Here is a 25009-nt window from a genome sequence, read left to right on the forward strand (position 1 = left end):
TAATGTACAGATTGTCACAGTTTATGAAATTATAAAGGAAGTTAAAAAAAAAAAAAAAAGCTCCATAATTTTAAGACATAAAAATAACAGAAAGCTCACGAGCACCCGCAGCGATCTACCACCATTGCCGGGATTTTTCCGTAGATAATTTGTTCGTTTTCATTGAAATATAACATGTTGATTGGGGACATTTTCGTCGGGGTACAGCAGGGCCCGGCGGAGCCTCGGGGGTTTGCCTGCTGAACCAGATGAGTGTGGGGGTACTTTTGCAGAAATACAATTCCACATTCGCCAGAGCAGTAATTGGCTTTATATCTTTTTGGCGCAATAATCCAGTCCCATCCAAACGCTTCAAAGTCCACCGTCAGGGGATACCGACAACAGCGGGATTCTGTGGAATGCTCGTCACAGTCCAGGCCGAAATCTCTGCGGGATCGCTTTGGCGTGTCCATAACCTTGACCTCTAAAAATGGATTCTGATGGTAAAAGGTAAAATTGGCTTATTAGAATATAATAAGTAAGTGATATTATATGCTGTACAGTTTAAAAACCTATAGTATATCTTACAAACACTTTCTGTATATAACGTGATTGATATTTATTTACATTTTTCAAACACATGACAGTCAGGAGCTGATTGGCTGGAGCATCATTTAAGTATTAGTAACAAGTGATAACAAGAATATCACTTGTTGATTTCTCTGAAGGTGCGTACACACGGTACGATCTCTATGAACGATAACGATATCGATCAATGATATATAGTTAATTTTTATGCAGTGAACGACCAACGATGCGCATTCCCGCATGGTCGTTTTTGAAATCTCTCATCGCCCGAACATGCTGGTCAATCTGCCGATAACGACAGATTGGCCATGTGCGGGGATGAGGGAGGGTCCCTGCATTGAGTGACTGATCGTTCAGTGTAGGCACAGCACAGACTGTGAAACGACTGCACGATTACAATGTTACAATATTACCTTGGGGGGTACATTATCCAATTTACAAAAGTTGCTTTAGAGTAATGCTTTTGTGCCTTTATTTGATCATAAAAGTCATGTCTGACTGTTAGAACTGATCAATGAAAGACGCATAAATGAAAAATTATGGCCTGATTCAGACCCGCTCGCCAGCGCACAACCGGCTCCAGCGTGCGCATGCGCGAGACCCAGACAGCGACGGGCGCTTCGTCGCTACGGATTGTGATTGACAGCTCGCCCCGTTTTGGAGGTGGGCAGGGGGGGTGGTTGGCCAAACGGAGGCGTTCCCAAAGGAACACCTGCCGTTTGGGGGTTGCCTCAGTAGTGAGCTTCCGGCTCTATTAGAGCCGGAAGCTCACTGGAGGTTGTGATGGACGAGACACTACCACAAGGGTCCCGTCGCAAGCTAGATGGCCGCGATGGTCGCGACCATCACCTGGCCGCTCACATAAGTTGTGGGTGGTCACCCACAGCTTAGCGAGCGGCCAGGAGGCCGACACAAAAAAAAAAATATGCCCCCCTGATTCAGAGCGAGCGCTATGAAAGAGCGTCCGACTCTGAATCAGGGCCTTAGGTTATTAACTTTATTTTGGTAGTTTCAAACAAAAGTTGCAAAGCGCATCCTCTGAGACCAACCACGGTCCTAAAGGCACACTAATAGTCTCTAACCGTCTAGGTTTTAAGGGTAGCCATACTTGAGCACAGGTGACTTAATTTGTACCTTTTTATTTAACATCTGTTTCTATTTAACATCTGTGCTTAAGCATGGATATTATTACTAACACCAGGACTGTTGGTGTGCCTCGAGGCCCGAGGTTGGGAATCACTGCTCTATAGAAACAGGATCTATTATCTGGAACGCTTGGGAGACACCAAGACTAAAATATACTAAATTACATATAAAAATAAACCTCTTCTTTTTGTATAGCAGTGCTCTTCACAGTGACTAGGGAAATGATCATGTCAAAGTGAGTGACAGTATAACCCTCCCACCCCCTTCCCAACAATTATATACACTTCTTTTGTTTCTGGAAAGTTTTGCCTAATGAAGCTCTATGAAGAAATATCAACACTCTAATTGTACAGCAATAATGTGAAAGCTGCACTCATCTATCTCAGCTTGGTTTTCAGGTCTTCTCAATATAATAATATACAATGAACCGATACTGAGCATTCCAATTATTTAACACATTTTGCATATTGAGACATCATTACATTCAAGTCAGCGCAATAGTTTAATTTAGAGAAGTGAGGTTTGGTTCTCCAGAAATCAGAGGGCCTGATTCAGACCCGCTCGCGAGCGCTGAGCACTCGCAAGCGGGTCGATGGTGCCCTAGTGCGCATGCGCACGACGGAGGGAGCTCCGTCGTGCGCATGCGAGAGACCCGAATAGCGATGGCCAAGCCGTCGCTATGGGTCTCGCACCAAAGGGGGCGTGCTGTCGATGGTGAGTGACAGCACGCCCCCTTTGGTGGGTGTGCCGGGGGCGTTGCTGCCCAGACGGAGGCGTTCCCATGGGAACGCCTACCGTCTGGGGCCGGCTCCACTGACATCACTAGTGATGTCAGTGGGAGTGCTTTTGGCTCTGATAGAGCCAAAAGCACTCCAGGGCTTGCGGCAGCGAGACCCTACCGCAGGGTCTCGTCGCAAGCCCAATGGTCGCGATGGTCTTGACCATCGCGACCATCTATTTGGCCGCTCGCATAAGCTGTGGGTGGTCACCCACTTCTATGCGAGTGGCCAGGAGGCCGCTCCAATAATAGGTAGGACGGCCCTGATTCAGAGCGAGCGCTATTGTCAGAGCGTCCGGCTCTGAATCAGGCCCAGAATCCCCCAATTTTGTAAATCCAGATCAAGTCTCTGTTCTGATCTCTAGGGGTCTTTTTTTGCTACATTTTTGAAAAGCCTGTAGTTATATTGGGTATTGCAGCCATAATTGTTACATTTATTATATATTGTAAAGAACGATTTGTCCCCCCCAATAACAATTAAATTAGGATTCCTTGGCAAATACCATCCAAGCTTATAAAGGTAGGGTGTGCTATTCTTTGACTAACATGTACATGTTGTATAAACCACTAGCATGCCTAGACAATGAGTTGATGTTATCATTAACTTATTTACTAAAATAAGTGTTTTTTCAAATAACTGTATCTATGTAAGCCATATATTGTCTATTCTATTTGTCCATAGGAGTGACACAAATATTTCCCATATTACCTACCAGCCCATCCTCATTGGAGCCTCGTTGACCTATTGGAATATCTCGGCTATTTTCATCAGAGGCTTTGATTTCTATGCCAATGTTAGATTCGGGCTGTTTAAGCCAGTTTTGTAGCGCGGTTTTGACATCGAGGCTTTTCCAGACCCCAGGTCCCGGGTTCATCTCCAGTTTTAGTGCTCGGATTCCAGTTGACCTGGTGCCATCATTTGAAGACCTGGGGAGTCGGAAGGTCTGGACGAAGACGGTGGTACGTTTTTGAACGGGTTTCAGATATATCCATAGCTGAGCCTTGGCTATTTTATTGTACTGCATGACGGGGCTGAATTTAAAGTAGCAGCATTTCTGTTTATCCGCGGTAGGAAAATCAGCTGTAAAAACAAACGGTAAAGAATGCTTATTGTAACACATTATCCCCAGGATAAACGGACATGTTATTGTCAGTTATTTATTCTACCAATTTCAAAACTAGTTATAATTGGCTGTAAGTTTACAATATCTATTCAATAAAGTCTAAGGGCCTATGGCCCTCATTCAGAGCCGTACGCTCTGAGCAGAGCGCACGCTCTGAATGAGGGCCGGCCTCCATGAAAATGGAGCGTCCTCCTGGACGCTCGTATAGCTGTGGGTCACCACCCACAGGCTATACGAGCGTGCATTTTGATGGCCGCGATGGTCGTGACCATCGCGACCATCGAAACTGCGAGCCGGAGCCTGCGGTTGAGGTTTTCAACCGCAAGCTCCGGAGTGATTTTGGCTCTATCAGAGCCAAAATCACTCCCACTGACATCACTAGTGATGTCAGTGGGCCGGCTTCTGACGGGAGGCGTTCCCGTGGGAACGCCCCCGTCAGGGAGGCACGCCCCCGGCACGCCTACCAAAGGGGGCGTGCTGTCAATCAACATCGACAGCACGCCCCCTTTGATCAGACACAACGAGCGAAGGACTTTCCTTCGCTCGTCGCGTCTGGCACATGCGCACGACGGAGCTCCCTCCGTCGTGCGCATGCTCAGTCCAGAACATCGACCCACTTGCGAGCGGACAGCCGCTCGCGAGTGGGTCTGAATCAGGCCCTATGTATTAATCATCGCGGCACTGCTGAGATTTTTGTATTAAAAATCTGTATCGTAACGGACTCTGACAATAGCGCTCGCTCTGAATCAGGGCCGTCCTACCTATTATTGGAGCGGCCTCCTGGCCGCTCGCATAGAAGTGGGTGACCACCCACAGCTTATGCGAGCGGCCAAAAAGATGGTCGCGATGGTCAAGACCATCGCGACCATCGGGCTTGCGACGAGACCCTGCGGTAGGGTCTCGCTGCAGCAAACCCTGGAGTGATTTTGGCTCTATCAGAGCCAAAATCACTCCCACTGACATCACTAGTGATGTCAGTGGGGCCGGACCCAGACGGTAGGCGTTCCCATGGGAACGCCTCCGTCTGGGCAGCCACGCCCCGGCACGCCCACCAAAGGGGGCGTGCTGTCACTCACCATCGACAGCACACCCCCTTTGGTGCGAGACCCCGATCGACGGCTTCCCCGTCACTCGCCGGGTCTCGCGCATGTGCATGACGGAGCAGCCTCCGTCGTGCGCATGCGCATTTGGGTACCATCGACCCGCTTGCGAGCGTCCTGCGCTTGCGAGCGGGTCTGAATGAGACCCAAAGACACTTTAAGAGACTAGGGAGCCTATGTATCAAGCCATTTTTTACATAAATAATGGTCGCTAAGAAATAATGGTCTGTTGATACCTGAACTAAGGGCCTGATTCACTACGGATCGCTATTGCGATCACGCACTCAGGTCTGCTGCAAAACTATGTTAATGTTTGCAATCACAAAGCCAGCATAGAGACACCAATTTCCCCTATCTCACATCCGTAATACCTTGCAGTGTTACGTATACATCGGGAACATCGAGTAAAATTGGCCCCTTACGCACAATTACAGCAGGTCAGACCTTACTCAGATATTGCTAACCTCGTCGTACGCAGTAAGTATTCAAGCTGCGTACGTCGTTGCAGTGGCTAATTTATGAACGGCGTTCAAATAGACTGGCACGCCTGCGTTTCTGCAACCACCCCCTCCGTCACTACCCAGAAACGCTGACTACCTGTCATTCACTCTGTGATGGCTTACCGTAGTCTGTGTGATCGCAATGCAATCGCAAAACCATGCTGCGTCCCAATGCTATAGCTGCATACTTGCCAACTCTCCCTGATTGTCAAGGAGACTCCCTGAAATAGTAGCAATCTCCCTGACTCCTTAAAGAGTCTAGTTAGTAATCTCCCTGATTGGATCTTACTCCCATTATAACTAAGTAGCTGTAATATAAAAAAAAACAGAGATATATACATTCAAATGGGATCATTAGTATAATTTCCCTGCATTGGGTATAAGGCACAATGATCCCTATGGCTACATGTATTTTCTGAAAAGTATCAGTGTTTTTTCCTCAACATGTAGATCTTACTAACTGCTTTGGGGCTCATTTACATTTGGATGTAAATCAATTTTATGTCACGCCTCTCAGATGTAGCCGTACACGCCCATCACATGTACGACACGCCTCTCAGATGTAGCTGTACACGCCCATCACATGTATGACACGCCTCTCAGATGTAGCCGTACACGCTCATCACATGTACGTCACGCCTCTTAGATGTAGCTGTACACGCCCATCACATGTATGACACGCCTCTCAGATGTAGCGTACACGCCCACTTTACCGCCGCGCTCATAGGTGCTGCTGAAATGCTTTTTCATAAGAAGACAAATATAGCAGTATCTCCTGAACACATCTAGGATTGGGGATGCTGCTGCCCCTGATACTCGCCCCTGCTCTACCCACGCTGAGATCAAAGCATTGGTTTCCACGTATCACTTTCACAGGAAATCTCTACAGTAATATCACTGAGTTATTACACTGACACCTTATCTGTGTATGATTGTGAGTTTTATTACTGTAGGCGTCTTATTTGTAGCTGTATAGTACAATGAGTAATGTGCAAATGTCTACGGTCCCTCAATGAACACGAGCAAATGTGTATTACCGTATATACTCGAGTATAAGTCGACCCGAATATAAGCCGAGGTACCTACTTTTACCCAAAAAAACTGGGAAAACTTACTGACTCGAGTATAAGCCTAGTGTGGGAAATGGCAACAGCTGGTAGTGCCCCCAGTAGTAATTCCCCCTGGTTGTGCCCCCAGTAGTAATCCCCCCCTGGTAGTGCACCCAGTGGTAATCCCCCCTTTCAGTGCCTCCAGTAGTAATCCCCCCCTGGTAGTACCCCCAGTAGTAATCCCGCCTTTTAGTGCCCCCTGTAGTAATCCCCCCTTTTAGTGCCCCCTGTAGTAATCCCCCCTGGTAGTGGCCCCTGTAGTAATCCCCCCTTTTAGTGCCCCCTGTAGTAATCCCCCCTGGTAGTGCCCCCTGTAGTAATCCCCCCCTGGTAGTTCCCCTAGTGGTATTCCCCCCTTTTAGTGCCCCCTGTAGTAATCGCCCCCTGATAATGCCCCCTGGTAGTGCCCCCTGTAGTCATCGCCCCCTGGTAGTGCCCCCTGTAGTCATCGCCCCCTGGTAGTGCCCCCTGCAGTCATCGCCCCCTGGTAGTGCCCCCTGTAGTCCCCCCCCCCTAGTAGAGAGAGACGTGATAACAATAAAAAAAAAAATAAACACTCACCTGAAACTCCCGCTCATGGTCCCGCCGCTGTCTGCTCCTCCGGCCGCTTTGCATGGGAGAGACGTCCTCATGACGACGTGTCTCCCATCACCCACTGCGGGAGCCGGAAGATGGCTCCCGCAGTGGGAGCAGCAGCAGCCGCTGAGAGTCTGACAGACTCTCAGCGGCTGCTGATTACACCAAACACGCAGCTGCCGGCTCCGGCGGCTGTGTGTTTGGCAGTGTGTAGCGCTGACCGAACTCCGTCCGGTCAGCTCTACACTTGACTCGAGTATAAGCCGAGGGGGACTTTTTCAGCACATTTTTTGTGCTGAAAAACTCGGCTTATACTCGAGTATATACGGTAATCTATAGAAGTCTTAGGTGTCCTTAGTATGCTGTATATAACATATAGCATAACAACGTAGACACCCTGAGAACAGATGTTCAAACCCACATCCACAATTATTTTCCATATACTGTAAGTACAAAGAGCACCTTGCGCCTTCCTACCTATATATCTGTCTGTTATTACCCAGTTTTGTTCTATTAATGTTTACAATTGTAAAGCGCACTATAGAAGAAACTGTTAATAAATAAAAATAAATAAAGCACACTCTAGTGCACCTCTTTAACCACAGGCAGACCTACAGCGTATAACACGGCACCTATACAGGTCACTGGCATCACAGCTCAAAATAACGCCGGCACTCCACAGGTAAATAACATACAAATGCCTGGGTGCCCTCTGATGGTCCAAACAGGCCAAAAATATATACATGCACATGACAGCGCCACTCACAGGACTTGAAAAGAAGACTCCAGACCGAGTGGCTGTCCAAATAAGAGAATAATATTTCTACATTTAGAGCGGAATTACTTACTTTCAAAAAAACTAAGTACAAAAAAGTAAAAGAGGATTATAAAGACCTGAGGGTATATTCCTGGTTATCTAATCAGACGACCCTGGAAAGGGGGTTTAAATAATAGAAGGAGATTTGACAACACCTTCACTGACATAGAATCACACACATCGTTGAGTGATTCAGATAATTCATCTACACATAAAGGGATTTTTTTAAAAGAAAAAGTTTACAAACGCAGCAAGAACAAATTAAAAGACTCTGCAGGCGAGGGGGCGTCAGGCATAGAAAGAAAATCAGAGAAATCTCCGAGGGGAGCAAGGAGGTAGTCTTGTATAATCTGTCAGATTATACCCCTAATTTAGGAGAAATGTCGGTGCTGTCAAAAGGGTTATCCTTTGTGCAGACACAGACAGAATGTTTTTAGGTGGGAAACTGAATTATATCATTTTCAGAGACAATTACGTTTAAAAGATTTTTTTGCTAGACGACCTACAACTAATGACATGATTTCTCCTTTTAGAATAAAAAGTTCTTTTGATCCCCCGGTTAATATCCCATCGATTGAAACTTTTATCAGATTGGTTAAAAGTGAAACTATACCAATACTTAAACAAAGAGGTAAAGTTCATCAAAACCTCAAACAAGAGGAAATTAAGGCCATTAGTACATTGAGAAACAACCCTAATACTATAATCCGCCCAGCCGATAAAGGCGGGGGTGTGGTTATATTAAATCGCTCTGACTACATTGATGAAGTTCTACGTCAGTTGAATGATACTGTATGTTATCAGAAACTCACCTATGATCCTACAGGTCTTTACAAACGAGAAATAGATAGTATAATAGAAATGGGTATTTCCAATGGGTGGATCAATGAATCTACGGCTAAATTTTTGACCCAAGTCTTTCCTAAGATTCCCCTTTTGTACATATTACCGAAAGTGCACAAGTCCCTAATTAGACTGCCTGGGAGACCAATAATCTCCTCCAGGGGTTCCTTAAGTCAATCCCTTTCACAATATGTAGATTATTATCTACAACCTATTGTACAACACACGCCCTATTATGTTAAGGATACTATTGAATTTTTGAATAAGCTAAAATCTTTTGGACAGCCACCGGAGAATTGTCTGCTTGTAACAATGGATGTCAGTAGTCTATACACCAACATTGATAATACTGAAGGTATGGAGGCCATCAGAAGGGTAGTGGGCTCAAGCTCACACTACAATGGCCTACCAAGAGAATTTCTTTTTCTCCTCATGGAAGTTATTTTGCATAAAAGCTATTTCCTGTTTGATAATGCATTTTATATTCAACGCAAGGGTACTGCCATGGGATCTAATATGGCTCCGGCCTATGCGAATCTCTACATGTATGACTATGAGACTAAATACATTATGCCAAATCGTATGTATTCTCGCTTTATTAAATTTTATTTGCGTTATATCGATGATTTGTTTTTGATCTGGACTGGCAGTACCCTTGCGTTGCAAAATTTTGTGGATTCCTTAAATGCTTTACCGGGTTCTATAAGATTTACATTCTCCTGCAGTTCACTCAGCATCTCGTTTTTGGATGTCCTGGTATCAATTGAGACAGGTACATTCTCTACAGCAATTTTCAAGAAGCCAACTGATAAAAACACACTATTATTGGCTAGTAGTTTTCATCCTCAACCTTTAAAAAAGGGATTACCGTACTCCCAACTATTGAGAGTAGTGAGAACTACCTCTAATACTGAACAAGTCCGAGAGGCCTTACAGTCGATGGGTCAAAGTTTTATTGACAGAGGATATGACACTGAAGAAGTGCAGGAAGCCATCCAAAAATGTCTTAAATTGAAAAGAGAGGATCTGCTAAACCCTGATACTAAAAGGGACAAATCTGAAAGAATGATAATTTCAAGTACATATTCTATTACATCAACATTGATGAGAAAAGTGATCTTAAAATACTGGCATATTTTACGAACTGATCCCATAGTGGGTCCATATTGCCAGCAAAATTCATTATTTTGCTACAAATGTAGTCCTAACTTGAAGAACGGATTACTTTTTCAGATGTAAGTTCAAGGGTCAGCATGCATACTAATTGGCTTACACTCAAGACTGGAGCTTTCAAATGCGGTGGATGTATTAACTGCAGACATTTACTAACAGGTGAATATTTCTGTCACCCCACTACTGGTGTACGTTATCAGCTTTGACACCGTATGACATGTGAGTCAAAATATGTGGTATATCTAATACTATATCCATGTAAAAAACTACACGTGGGCAAGACCATACGAATGGTTAAGGAACGCATTGCGCTCCATCGATCCTCAATTAAAAAAGCTGCCACTTTGATTGACTCCAGTACACCGCCTGTAGCGAGACATTTTATTGATCATGGCCATAACATGAAGGTCTTTGTTTTTATGCCAATAGATCATATTCCGCCACTGAGAAGAGGTGGAGATAGGGATAAACTGCTTTTACAACGGGAGTGCGAGTGGATATATCGACTGGATTTGATGTCTCCTTTGGGACTTAATGAGGAATTCACTTTTCATCTTTTTTATGATGCATTATGAGTAACTGCAGGGGTTAATCATAATTACAAAAATTTAAATGCTGGTTATGCTGTCATTGTGTTCTTGCATTACTCTTTCTTTAAATGATGTGTTGTTTAAATGATGTGTGCACCGTAGAGTGATTAAATACTGTTAGCGATGCATTATTTGAACTTAACTACTATAAATAGTCAGTATAAATATGCAATAGGGCTAATCTATCATTAGCTGGTAATGGTCTAGTTTAACTGCCTTTATTTTTTTATTTTTTTTGTTATTTTTTTACATTTTAGGATAACATTTATATCGATAATCCTGTACACAGGGTATTAATATTTGATTATTATGTATTTGGTATTATGTATTTCATTGTGGATTTTGTTTATTTTTTTATAAGGCTGTTATAGGTACAAAGAATATTTTTTATATGTATTGTTTATGATCTTGGGTGTTGTTGTCCCTGATGTTCTGTGTCTCAGTGAGGCGGTCATTTGTTGACCGCCTCCTGTTGTCATGGTGATCGGGGCTGACTGCACCACGTGATGCTTTTTATTCAGTTATACTTTGTTAGTGGCTATGACATCACTTCCGGTCAGACGGAACTCTTCAGCTATGTCCGGTGTTGCCGGGGTAGCTGTGTGAGTTCTGTCGTGTCCGTGACGTCAGATCCGGCCAGACGGAACTCCGTTGCTGACCACAGGGTGGTGGGGAAGCGCCGTGTGTTCCGCTCTCCGTAGCTAGACTTCCGGTCCTGCCGGGTGTTGTCAGATTTCAGGTGTGCACACAGGTGATTGTTTTCACCATTAGGTAGTTTGGTATTTTTATGGCCTCTGCTGACATATTCAGTGTAGCTGACCCTCGATGAAGGTGGTAACATCGAAACAGCTGTCGGGGCTGGGAGCTATCACTATGCTTGAGACTGCACTACTTTGATAAGTATCGATATGCCACTGAATATTGTATGTAAATAACATACAAATGCCTGGGTGCCCTCTGATGGTCCAAACAGGCCAAAAATATATACATGCACACAGTGCTCGAAGTGTGCCGGTATGCAACGGTATGGCATACCGGCACTTCAAGCAATAAACATTTTTTTGGTTTCTAGTTTATAGGACAGAGGGATGAGCGGGACAGCCCCTAAAGTTAGCCGCAGTTTGTGTTTTTCCCACCCATCCGCCCGCCCATGTGTGCTGTGAGCCGTCCCCCATCGGAAGGGCTCTGGAGCCAGTCCTCAGTCCAATTTGTGACTACTGGCTTGTGTCTCCAAAGCCCCGCCTGCGCGCGGGTTCCGTTACCCACCTGGAAAGTCTATGCAGCATCAAAGCTGCAGAGTCCAGCATTGTGGCTTGCTTGTTCCTCCAAACCCCGCCCACTTACTCGCGTGTGCCGGGTGCATGTCCTCCGCCTGCCCATGCCGGATATTTGTGTTTGCCGGAAGGTGTGCAGCACTCATTACATGCTGCAGGAGGTGCAGAGTCCGGAATTGGGTCTCCATCATTGCTCTCCCTCCCGGCCATCTATGTGTGCCCATCCCCCGCCGATTTTAGTGACAGGACAAGAATCATAGCCATACAGCCCCTCATACTGGCCTCCGCGTTTACTGTGCGCTGGCTGAAGGAGTCCTGAGGCTTGGTTCTACTGCTGGGGGCTGAGGCTTCCCCCCTCCGTAGTACAGATGTTGGTGCCACTGGCTCCTGTACATTTCCCTGCTTCCCTCCTCACTCCTCTGAATAAAGCAATCTCCACTCCACCTATTTGGAGTCAGAGTCAGACAGCCTCCTCCGCAGCAATTGGTGAGTAATACTTGCTTCAGTTATTTTTCCTATGTAGTGTGTGCCTCCCCATCCCTGCGTACGTTCCCCCCCTGTGCACATTCCCCCCCCTGTGTACGTTCCCAGCCCTGTGCACATTCCCCCCCCTGTGTACGTTCCCAGCCCTGTGTACGCCCCCCCGTGTACGTTCCCCCCGTGTACGCTCCATCCCCCGTGTACGCTCCATCCCCCGTGTACGCTCCATCCCCCGTGTACGCTCCATCCCCTGTGTATGTTCCCACCCCTGTGTACGTTCCCACCCCTGTGTACGTTCCCACCCCGTGTACGTTCCCCCCCATGTACGTCCCCCCCTGTGTACGTTCCCCCCCTGTGTACGTTCCCACCCCTGTGCACGTCATCACCCCTGTGTACGTTCCCACCCCTGTGTACGTTCCCACCCCTGTGTACGTCCTCACCCCTGTGTGAATCCTCACCCCTGTGTACGTTCCCACCCTGGCTTAGGGCGCACTATCCAGCATCTCCCAACTTAGTGCCAGTCACGTGGGAAACAATTGAATAGCTCTGGGAACTCAAAACCTATAGGGGAAATTCAATTACTCTGGATGATGTTTAAAGTAATAGGTGCCCAATTGATTAATTATATTTAGTCAGGCATCCATTACTTTTGAAGCACCCAGACGCACTGGGTTTAGCTGTGCACAGCGGCCAGACGTGTCTAACTCTGTCTCTTCAGGAGGCTGCGAAAAGCATTGTGTCACCAAGAGTAATGCGTGCCCGAAGGAGAAGCATTTTAATTGATCCATCGGGCGCCTATTAGTATAGGCGCCATCCAGAACTATTGAATTCCCCTGTTTGTGTTTGGTTTTTTTCAGATGTCAATGTGTGTGATTTTTTATTTCTTTTTTCATGCAAAGCTTATGTGACTTATTTATTTCCTATGGCAACCTATGTGACTGTTTTTTTCATGTAAACATTGTGATTTAGTTATTTTCTGTGGCGGGTCCTATGAGTTTGGTTTTTCCCTATGGGTGTCAATGTGTTTTTATTCCATTCAAATTTTCTGTGATTTTTTTACTTTCTGCAGCGGGGCATACGTGTTTGGTTTTTCCTATGGGTGCCAATGTGTGTGAGTGATTTTTTTATTTCCATGCAACGCTTATGTGATATATTTTCTTCAGGGGTCCTATGCGTTTTTTTTTTTTTTATATGGGTGGCAATGTGGTTTTTTTTTTTCCATACAAAGCTTATGTGATTTACAGTATATATTTTCTGCGGGGGCCTATGTATTTCTTTATTCCCCTATTGGTGCTATTTGAGTTTTTTTTCATGTAAAGCCTGTGTATGTGTGTGTCATGCAAAATGCACATTTATTTCATGTGGGGCCCTATGTGTTTTTTTTGTTATCAGTTGTTTGTGTGTTTTACGTGCAAAGCCTATGGGACTTACGTAATAAGGGCCGATTCAGACCCGCTCGCAAGTGCATTGCGCACGCAAGCGGGTCGATGGTTGCCCAGTGCGCACGCGCGGTGTGTGCAACACATGTGCGTGAGCCCCATAGCGAGTGAGACCTTCATCCGTTACGGAGCGTGCAGCAAAATGGGGTGGCTGTCGATGTTGAGGGTGGTTCAACAAACTGAGGCGTTCCAGAAGGAATGCCTGCCGTTTGTGGGCGGCCCTACTGACATCACTCGTGATGTCAGTAGTGGACTTCCTGCTACCTTAGGGTCTCCTCGCAATGCAGATAGTCACAATAATCGCGACCATCTCCTGCCCGCTCGCACTAGCTGTGGGTGGGCACCCATAGCTTAGCGAGCAGACAGGAAAAAAAAAATATATATATATTACCCGCCCTGATTCAGAGCAAGCACTCGCAAATAGCGAGCGGCTCTGAATCAGGCCCTAAGTTTGTGAGCTGCATCTGCGGCAGGGATTTATGAGAGTCTTCCCATATTTTTTAAGTGTCAATTACAGTATTTTAAAGGCAAAACCTAGGTAGTTTTCCTTTAAAATGTTTGCCATTTTAAAAATATGGGAACACTTGCATGAATCCCTGCAGCGGCTGCAGATCACAACCGATTACATAAGCCCTTGCATGTGTTTTTGTTCCAGGTATGCTGCAGTGAGTCAGGTAATGAGTATGACGTGTATGTACTATCTATGAGCAGTGTACGACCTGTCTATAGCATTCAGTAACATTATATAGGGAGTGAGAGAGGGAAGGAGAGAGTAAGAGGTAAAAAGAATGTAAAAAGTAAACGGAGTGAGCGATGCAGGAGGTTACAAAGAGATGGAAGGAAGAAGTTAGATGTGCAAAGGGTGAGAGATGGAAGGAAGGAGTCAGAGGTGCAAAGCTTGAAAGATGAAAGGAAAGAATGAGAGATGGATGCATGACACTCCCCGTTTTGAGTGGCCACGCCCATAATGACACATAACCACACCCCCATGGTGCGTGGTCCCGCCCATTCTTCTCGCGCACCAAAGGCATGCACTCCGAATCCCCATACCCCCACTTTAAAATTCCCACTTCGACCACTGCATGCACATGACAGCGCCACTCACAGGACTTGAAAAGAAGACTCCAGACTCCCAAGGTCAAGTTCAACGTTTCAGTCTTGATAAAAGTCTTTTGACTGAAACGTTGAACTTGACCTTGGGAGTCTGGAGTCTTCTTTTCAAGTCCTGTGAGTGCCGCTGTCATTTGTATGTATATGTATATATATATATATATATATATATATACAGTCAGGTGCATAAATATTGGGACATTGACAGAATGTTCATATTTTGGGCTCTATTCACCACCACAATGGCTTTGAAATGAAACAAACAAGATGTGCTTTAACTGCAGACTTTCAGATTTAATTTGAGGTTAATTATATCCAAATCAGGTGAACGGTGTAGGAATTACAACGGTTTCTATATGTGCCTCCCACTTTTTAAGGGGCCAAAAGTAATGGGACAAACTAAACAATCCTAAATCTAACTTTCACTGTTTAATACTATGTTGTAAATCCTTTGCAGGCAATTACAGCCTGAAGTCTGGAATGCATAGACATCACCAGACGCTGGGTTTCATCCCTGGTGATGCTCTGCCAGGCCTCTACTGCAAATGTGTTCAGTTCCTGCTTGTTCTTGGGGTATTTTCCCTTCAGTTTTGTCTTCATCAAGTGAAATGCATGCTCAATCGGATTCAGGTCAGGGAATTGACTTGGCCATTGCATAACATTCCACTTTTTAGCTTTAAAAAACTCTTTGGTTGCTTTTGCAGTATGCTTCGGGTCATTGTCCATCTGCACTGTGAAGCGCTGTCCAATGAGTTCTGAAGCATTTGACTGAATATGAGCATATAATATTGCCCGAAACACTTCAGAATTCATTCTGCTGCTTTTGTCAGCAGTCACATCATCAATAAATACAAGGGAACCAGTTCCATTAGTAGCCATACATGCCCACGCCATGACACTACCACCACCATGCTTCACTGATGAGGTGGTATGTTTTGGATCATGAGCAGTTCCTTTCCTTCTCCATACTCTTCTCTTCCCATCACTCTGGTACAAGTTGATCTTTGTCTCATCTGTCCATAGGATGTTGTTCCAGAACTGTAATGGCTTTTCTAAATGTTGTTTGGCAAACTCTAATCTGGTCTTCCTGTTTTTGTGGCTCACCAATGATTTACATCTTGTGGTGAACCCTCTATATTCACTCTTGTGAAGTCTTCTCTTGATTGTTGACTTTGACACATATACACCTACCTCCTGGAGAGTGTTCTTGATTTGGCCAACTGTTGTGAAGGGGTTTTTCTTCACCAGGGAAATAATTCTTCTGTCATCCACCACAGTTGTTTTCCGTGGTCTTCCGGGTCTTTTGCTGTTGCTGAGCTCTCCGGTGCGTTCTTTCTTTTTAACAATGTTACAAACAGTTGATTTGGCCACACCTAATGTTTTTGCTATCTCTCTGCTGGGTTTGTTTTGATTTTTCAGCCTAATGATGGCTTCACTGATAGTGACAGCTCTTTGGATCTCATATTGAGAGTCGACAGCAACTGATTCCAAATGCAAATGTCACACCTAGAATCAACTCCAGACCTTTTACCTGCTTAATTGATAATGAAATAATGAGGGAATAGCCCACACCTGTCCATGAAATAGCTTTTGAGTTGATAGTCCCATTACTTTTGGCCCCTTAAAAAGTGGGAGGCACATATAGAAACCGTTGTAATTCCTACACCGTTCACCTGATTTGGATGTAATTACCCTCAAATTAAATCTGAAAGTCTGCAGGTAAAACACATCTTGTTTGTTTCATTTCAAAGCCATTGTGGTGGTGAATAGAGGCCAAAATATGAAAATTCTGTCAATGTCCCAATATTTATGCACCTGACTGTATATACTGTGTATACATATATATATATATATATATATATATATATATATATATATACACATACATTTGTCGATCTGGCTTAGTATTTAGTTTTAGGCTGTAATGAAGTACTGTGAACCACATTCTGCTCCCTTACATGTGTCAGTATGTAGGCTGGCTGACCACATGCCACATACAGTATACAGTATATGAGTTTATCTAGCATTTCTCTAATGTGACAGACTCAGGGTATCTGCAGACTGCAGTACACATAAGATGCATCTATTTTGGCCAAACAACAAAAGAAGATAAATCTGTCAATGACTGAATTCTGACCTGTGTCCGCTGCATCCATCACTGTTTGTTTCCCAGTCATTATTTAACCTTATTTAGAATTATTATTAATAATAATAATAATAATAATATTGTTGAGATGTAACTACATTTTATGCACATTTGAGCTGTCAGCTACTATATATTGTTGTTAATAACTTAGGACATTGCACCCATATACGTACATGAAATACCTGCATATATTGTATAGTCCAAACCTTAAGGTCTGGCTGCTTGTCCGACCTATTATCTCCCTACAATGTGCACTATAGTAAAGGCGCGTATCCACTAGACGAGAAAAATGAGCGATTGAACGATTACAACATCGTTATTATTAATCGTGCAGTAAAATGCCAGCAATGACCAGCGATGCGCGTTCCTGCTGGTCGCTGCCGGCATTTGTCATAGCCTGAACATGCCGGCTAACCTGCTGATATTGTGAGGTTGTGCACGTTCGGGGATGAGGGAGGGGGTCTGCACTGTACGGCATGTCATTCAGTGCGGGCACATTATCCACTGCACAGGATGGTGAACGATTACGATGGTGTAATCGTACAGTCGTTCCACTCTCGTGTAGTGTATATGTATACGCACCTTAACAGCAAGACGCAAAGTACAGTTCTGTTGCTTTTTATGCTATTATAGAATTTTTCTCACCTAATCTCTGACAATCGTCTGTGCAAAGAGAACATTCATTATATACAGTATGTCATCTGTGCTGGCATTGCCCAACTGGCCATTGTATGATACAGCCATATATAGAGTAGATGAGATATTTCTATAACTATAAGGGGTAACTATATTTACTAAAGTTCTGGTGGAGATGTTGCCCATAGCAACCAATCAGATTCTAGCTATTATCTTCTATAAGGTGCTAGATAAATGATAAGTAGAATCTGAATGGTTGCTATGGGCAACATCTCCACTTCTAAAAACCCGCACTTTAGTAAATATACCCCTAAGTGTACTATGTAACATTACTTGCATGTCACTGTACTTTGGTAAATGTGTTTGGTGTTTAATACAGTATATATGGTTTACAGGGCTGCTTGCAGTGATCGCACAATACATTTGAGCTATGCAGTAGGTTGCACTTTAGGAAATGACGCTGAACGACTGCATCACGATCTGAGCTAATAAGCCCCTTGCTGTTAATATTTGAGACTTGCAGTCACCTTTTTTTATATATGATAATCATATTCTCACCTCTCATTCACAGATGTCAACATTCAATAAATAATTGTGCGTTTACATTTCTTTATTAAAAAAACAAAAATTTATATCAGAGAACTTGCACCAATAAATACACAGGTAACGTATAGGTAAGATCCGCACCCGAGTGACTGCCTATATTATTTGCCAAATTAACCAACTGCTTCTCCTTTCTAAAAATCAGCAAGCAGCTTATACTGAATATCCCACCTCACTACTGTGCGACATCTAATCGTGTCCCCGAGTGGCTGTAGTGCCTGATTTCTGTGTGCACCTACAGCTCCAGACACTATAATGCAACTTACGGTAGTATAATGTTAGGGGAACCATAATAATAATAATTTGATTTATATAGCGCTTTTTTCCTGATGGACGCAGGTGCGCCTGAGGGCAGATAAAAAAAAAAAGCACTTGGCTCGTCTAATGATTAAAGAACCGGAAGTGTTTTATTTTTCTTCTGTGTTAGGGGTCATTTCAATTAGAAGCGAGTTTGCAAAAGCGCCTGAGAAATGCAGGATTAACTAGAAATGTCATTTGCGGTAGTCGCAGTGAGGTTGTGAAACTTCTCTACTAAAAGCAACCTGAGAGAAGTGCATGAAAAAGTGGGAAAAACATTCTGGACCCCAAAGTAGTGGCAACTAAGACAGTGGGACCATATAGAAAGCTGATAGTGGCCATAAGGAAAGTACTGGAAGTTCTTATAAGTTGTCAAATAGCTGCTTTTTGCACTTTTTATTATTGGTGGATAAATTATAGCAAGCAAGCGTTTTTCATCAAATTAAAGTCTTTTCAACATTTTGGGGTATAGAAAAATGGAATAAACACTTTTACCTTTCAGCTGCAAGTTCAAAAGTCCCTCTCGTCAATCCAACACTCCATATAACTGTCCCACATCATTTATACCCACACATACCTGTCCCACATCATTTATACCAACACATACCTGTCCCATATCACTTACACCTCCACATACCTGTCCCACATCACTTACACCTCCACATACCTGTCCCACATTATTTACACCCACACATACCTGTCCCACATCATTTATACCAACACATACCTGTCCCATATCACTTACACCTCCACATACCTGTCCCACATCACTTACACCTCCACATACCTGTCCCACATCACTTACACCTCCACATACCTGTCCCACATTATTTACATCCCCACATACCTGTCCCACATCACTTACACCTCCACATACCTATCCCACATCACTTACACCTCCACATACCTGTCCCACATCATTTACACCTCCACATACCTATCCCACATCACTTACACCTCCACATACCTGTCCCACATCACTTATACCTCCACATACCTCTCTCACATCATTTACAACACCACTATACCTCCACATACATGTCCCCTATCATTTACACCTTTACAGACCTATCCCACATCATTTACACTTCCACATACCTGTCCCACATCACTTATACCTCCACATACCTGTCTTACATCAGTTATACCTCCACATACCTGTCCCACATCATTTACACCTCATATATACCTGCCTCACATCAGTTATACCTCCACATACCTGTCTCACATCATTTACAACACCACTATACCTCCACATACCTGTCCCCTATCATTTACACCTCCACATACTTGTCCCACATCATTTACACTTCCACATACCTGTCCCACATCACTTATACCTCCACATACCTGTCTTACATCAGTTATACCTCCACATACCTGTCTCACATCATTTACACCTCATATATACCTGCCTCACATCAGTTATACCTCCACATACCTGTCTCACATCATTTACAACACCACTATACCTCCACATACCTGTCCCCTATCATTTACACCTCCACATACCTGTCCCACATCGCTTACACCTCATATATACCTGCCTCACATCAGTTATACCTCCACATACCTGTCTCACATCATTTACAACACCACTATACCTCCACATACCTGTCCCCTATCATTTACACCTCCACATACCTGCCCCACATCATTTATACCTCCAGATACCTGTCCCACATCACTTACACCTCCACATACCTGCCCCACATCATTACACCTCATATATACCTGTCTCACATCACTTATACCTCCACATACCTGTCCTCTATAATTTACACCTCTACATATCTGTCTCACATCATTTACACCCCCACATACCTGGCCCACATCACTCACACCTTCACATACCTGTCTCACATCATTTATACCTCCACATACCTGTCCCACATCATTTATACCTCCACATATCTGTCCCACATCACTTACACCTCCACATATCTGTCTAACATAATTTACACCTCCACATACCTGTCCACATCATTTACACCTGCACATATCTGTCTCACATCATTTACACCTCCACATATCTGTCTCACATCATTTACACCTCCACATACCTGTCCCACATCATTTACACCCCCACATACCTGTCCCACATCATTTACACCTCCACACACCTGTCCCACATCATTTACACCTCCACATACCTGTCCCACATCATTTACACCTCCACATACATGTCCCACATCATTTACACCTCCACATACCTGTCCCCCAGAATTTACACCTCCACATACCTGACCCACAACATTTACTCTTCCACATACCTGACCCACATAATTTACACCTACACATACCTGTCCCACATCTTTTACACTTCCACATACCTGTCCTTGTCTTTTACACCTCTACATACCTGTCCCACATCATTTACATCTCCATATACCTGTCCCTCATCATTTACACCTACAAATACCTGACCCACATTATTTACACTTCCACATACCTGACCCACATCATTTACACCTCCACATACCTGTCCCACATCATTTACACCTCCACATACCTGACCCACATCATTTACACCTCCACATACCTCTCCCACATCTTTTACGCTTCCACATACCTGTCCTCGTCTTTTACACCTCTACATACCTGTCCCACATCATTTACATCTTCACGTACCTGTCCCACATGATTTACATCTCCATATACCTGTCCTACATCATTTATCTCATTATTGAGCTTTTTAGAGAAATTCACCTATAAACTGACATGTCTTTATTGGCCAAATTATGCTATTTACACCCCGCCAAGTGCCTGATTATACATTGGGAGAGGTGCACCAGAGGTTCTGCACTGTGTCCTGACATTTTTACATTAGAATAAAGCTTTACTCTACCTTTTCCCCTGCTCAGACTTTGTGGTGGGAATTAGCTGAGAGAACAGCTCGCAGGACCCAACTCGCACCTAATTGAATCCCATAGTGTGACTGGTATCTCTCACTTACGCTCTGTGGGCATGGTGATAATGGTCTCGGTGGTGGCGTGGTAGTCATCTTCTTCCAGAGACCCCTCGCTGCTGTCATCGCCTTGGACATCGTACTGATCAATCAGCTCTTCCAGCGGCGGAGCCTTGGGCAGAAGATGCCTGATGGCGTCCTTGCTGATGTTAGGTGCCTGCTCCAGTCGCAGTTTGCTCAGTATCTGGATTTTTATGGCTTCTAGCCTGGAAGACTTGCTGTTTTGCCTCCAGGTACACGAGCTACACAGGGTGCCCTTGTCAGTCGCTTGGTTGCTGCTGTCCGAATCCGCCGGGGGAAGTGCCACCAGAATGTACAGGTAGATATAAGTACAAGCACGTACCTTTACCATGTTCTCATTAAATCAGACTTGGCAATTTTCTTTTCTTTCCTTTTTTTTTTGGTTTCCCTCTCCCCCTTGTATACCCCTTTTCAGCTGATATGTCACGGGAAGGAAAGAGTGCTGGCAAAATCTGAGACTCTCGGCAAAAAAAAAAAAAAAAAACTGCAATGATAAATCACGGATCACTTAGGTGCACTTTTATACTCCAACTGGGCTTACGCTGGTGTCATCAGAGCCAGCGATTGGCTGCCACTTACACAATGGCTCTCACTGGCTGCAGAGAGGTCCCAGCTATTTATTACACTGTATAGTGATTTCATCATTCCCAACAGTCAGAAAAAAAAAAGAAAAAGATCATTTTGGGAAACAATTGTATCCTCGTGCTGAGATAAATGCATGACGAGTAGAATAAATCCTGGAGATATTTATACATGAATAGTGACGATCAGACCCTTTGAGATGCTGCTACTGGCATCTCTGCCTTATTACAGTATATGCACAAATTAGAACCCAACAGAATGCACAAAAAAGTAGCTTATATTGTTACACTCTAGAGAGAGTGTAAAGTACTATGGATCCGTTATACTTTCAGGAATGACACACAATACCATTCGCAAAGCAGATTAATTGAAATAGTGGACAATGAGCATAACTGCACAATGAAAATATCAGCACCGTTTTGCTTGATTAATATTGGAAACCAATAATTTAGGGACAAAAAAGCAAACTAGGGTTCCTGAAATAAAAATTATTTAATAACTAATTGCTGCATTCATTTAAGTTATTTCTTTATTCAGGTGAAATCAATAAAATATAACCAGTAAAAAAAACAAAAATAAAAACAAAAATATTTAAAAATTGTGGAGCTTATTCTGAGTTGCATGCAACTCAGCTGAAGTTCTGTATACGGTTCGTGATTAGAAGTCAGATGTGAGTGTGCACTGGGACAGTTGGATATTGCTGTAGTATGAGAGGTAAATGATGGATATTGCTACAATATAAGAGATAAATGATGGATATTGCTGTAGTATGAGAGGTAAATGACGGATATTGCTGCAGTATGAGAGGTAAATGATGGATATTGTTGCATTATGAGAGGTAAATGATGGATATTGCTACAATATAAGAGATAAATGATGGATATTGCTGTAGTATGAGAGGTAAATGATGGATATTGCTGTAGTATGAGAGGTAAATGATGGATATTGCTGCAGTATGAGAGGTAAATGATGGATATTGCTGCAGAATGAGAGGTAAATGATGGATATTGCTGCAGTATGAGAGGTAAATGATGGATGTTGCTGCAGTATGAGAGGTAAATGATGGATATTGCTGCAGTATGAGAGGTAGATGATGGATATTGCTGCAGTAAAAGAGGTAAATGATGGATATTTCTGCAGTATGAGAGGTAAATGATGGATATTGCTGCAGTATGAGAGGTAAATGACGGATATTGCTGCAGTATGAGAGGTAAATGATGGATATTATTGCATTATGAGAGGTAAATGATGGATATTGCTGCATTATGAGAGGTAAATGATGGATATTGCTGCAGTGTGAGAGGTAAATGATGGATATTGCTGCAGTATGAGAGGTAAATGATGGATATTGCTGCAGTATGAGAGGTAAATGATGGATATTGCTGTAGTATGAGAGGTAAATGATGGATATTGCTACAATATAAGAGGTAAATGATGGATATTGCTGCAGTATAAGAGGTAAATGACGGATATTGCTGCAGTATGAGAGTTAAATTATGGATATTGCTGCAGTATGAGAGGTAAATGATGGATATTGCTGCAGTATGAGAGGTAAATGATGAATATTGCTGCAGTATGAGAGGTAAATGATGGATATTGCTGCAGTATGTGAGGTAAATGATGGATATTGCTACAATATAAGAGGTAAATGATGGATATTGCTGCAGTATGTGAGATGGATGATGATATTGCTTCAGTATGAGAGGTAAATGATGGATATTTCTGCATTATCTGAGGTAAATGATGGATATTGCTGCATTATGAGAGGTAAATGACGGATATTGCTGCAGTATGAGAGGTAAATGACGAATATTGCTGCAGTATGAGAGGTAAATGATGGATATTGCTGCAGTATGAGAGGTAAATGATGGATATTTCTGCAGTATAAGAGGTAAATGATGGATATTGCTGCAGTATGAGAGGTAAATGATGGATATTGCTGCAGTATGAGAGGGAAATGACAGATATTGCTGCAGTATAAGAGGTAAATGATGGATATTGCTGCAGTATAAGAGGTAAATGATGGATATTGCTGCAGTATGTGACGTAAATGATGGATATTGCTGCAGTATGAGAGGTAAATGATGGATATTGCTGCAGTATGAGAGGTAAATGATGGATATTGCTGCAGTATAAGAGGTAAATGATGGATATTTCTGCAGTATGTGACGTAAATGATGGATATTGCTGCAGTATGAGAGGTAAATGATGGATATTGCTGCAGTATGAGAGGTAAATGACGGATATTGCTGCAGTATGAGAGGTAAATGATGGATATTGCTGCAGTATAAGAAGTAAATGATGGATATTGCTGCAGTATGAGAGGTAAATGATGGATATTTCTGCAGTATGTGACGAAAATGATGGATATTGCTGCAGTATGAGAGGTAAATGATGGATATTGCTGCAGTATGAGAGGTAAATGATGGATATTGCTGCAGTATGAGAGGTAAATGATGGATTTTGCTGCAGTATGAGAGGTAAATGATGGATATTGCTGCAGTATAAGAAGTAAATGATGGATATTGCTGCAGTATGAGAGGTAAATGATGGATATTTCTGCAGTATGAGAGGTAAATGATGGATATTGCTGCAGTATGAGAGGTAAATGATGGATATTGCTGCAGTATGAGAGGTAAATGATGGATATTGCTGCAGTATGAGAGGTAAATGATGGATTTTGCTGCAGTATGAGAGGTAAATGATGGATATTGCTGCAGTATAAGAGGTAAATGATGGATATTTCTGCAGTATGTGACGTAAATGATGGATATTGCTGCAGTATGAGAGGTAAATGATGGATATTGCTGCAGTATGAGAGGTAAATGATGGATATTGCTGCAGTATAAGAAGTAAATGATGGATATTGCTGCAGTATAAGAGGTAAATGATGGATATTTCTGCAGTATGTGACGTAAATGATGGATATTGCTGCAGTATGAGAGGTAAATGATGGATATTGCTGCAGTATGAGAGGTAAATGATGGATATTGCTGCAGTATAAGAAGTAAATGATGGATATTGCTGCAGTATAAGAGGTAAATGATGGATATTTCTGCAGTATGTGATGTAAATGATGGATATTGCTGCAGTATGAGAGGTAAATTATGGATATTTCTGCAGTATGTGA

At 43.3% G+C, this 25009-nt stretch overlaps 1 protein-coding gene across 1 annotated transcript; it reads right to left on the reverse strand.

The window, feature by feature from the left end:
- Nucleotides 1–95: 95 nt before the first annotated feature.
- LOC148439588 (growth/differentiation factor 8-like) lies at nucleotides 96–21628 on the reverse strand. The gene is made up of 3 exons (XM_088464541.1): nucleotides 21265–21628; nucleotides 3205–3572; nucleotides 96–476 (listed from the first exon to the last, which is right to left on the reverse strand). Exons 1-3 carry the CDS (start codon nucleotides 21626–21628, stop codon nucleotides 96–98), a joined length of 1113 nt encoding a protein of 370 aa, XP_088320667.1.
- Nucleotides 21629–25009: the final 3381 nt, after the last annotated feature.

Source organism: Taudactylus pleione, unplaced genomic scaffold, assembly GCF_031769625.1.
Source record: "Taudactylus pleione unplaced genomic scaffold, aTauple2 ptg001683l, whole genome shotgun sequence".
NCBI lineage: Eukaryota > Metazoa > Chordata > Amphibia > Anura > Myobatrachidae > Taudactylus > Taudactylus pleione.

What these genes read in the sequence shown, in the direction of transcription:
- LOC148439588 (XM_088464541.1), bottom strand. Translation starts at nt 21,628, where the DNA reads ATGGTAAAGGTACGTGCTTGTACTTATATCTACCTGTACATTCTGGTG. An exon ending in TATCACCATGCCCACAGAGC is followed by an intron (nt 3,573 to 21,264) that starts GTAAGTGAGAGA and finishes TTGTTTTTACAG; the next exon opens with CTGATTTTCCTACCGCGGAT. An exon ending in GCTCCAATGAGGATGGGCTG is followed by an intron (nt 477 to 3,204) that starts GTAGGTAATATG and finishes TTTTACCATCAG; the next exon opens with AATCCATTTTTAGAGGTCAA.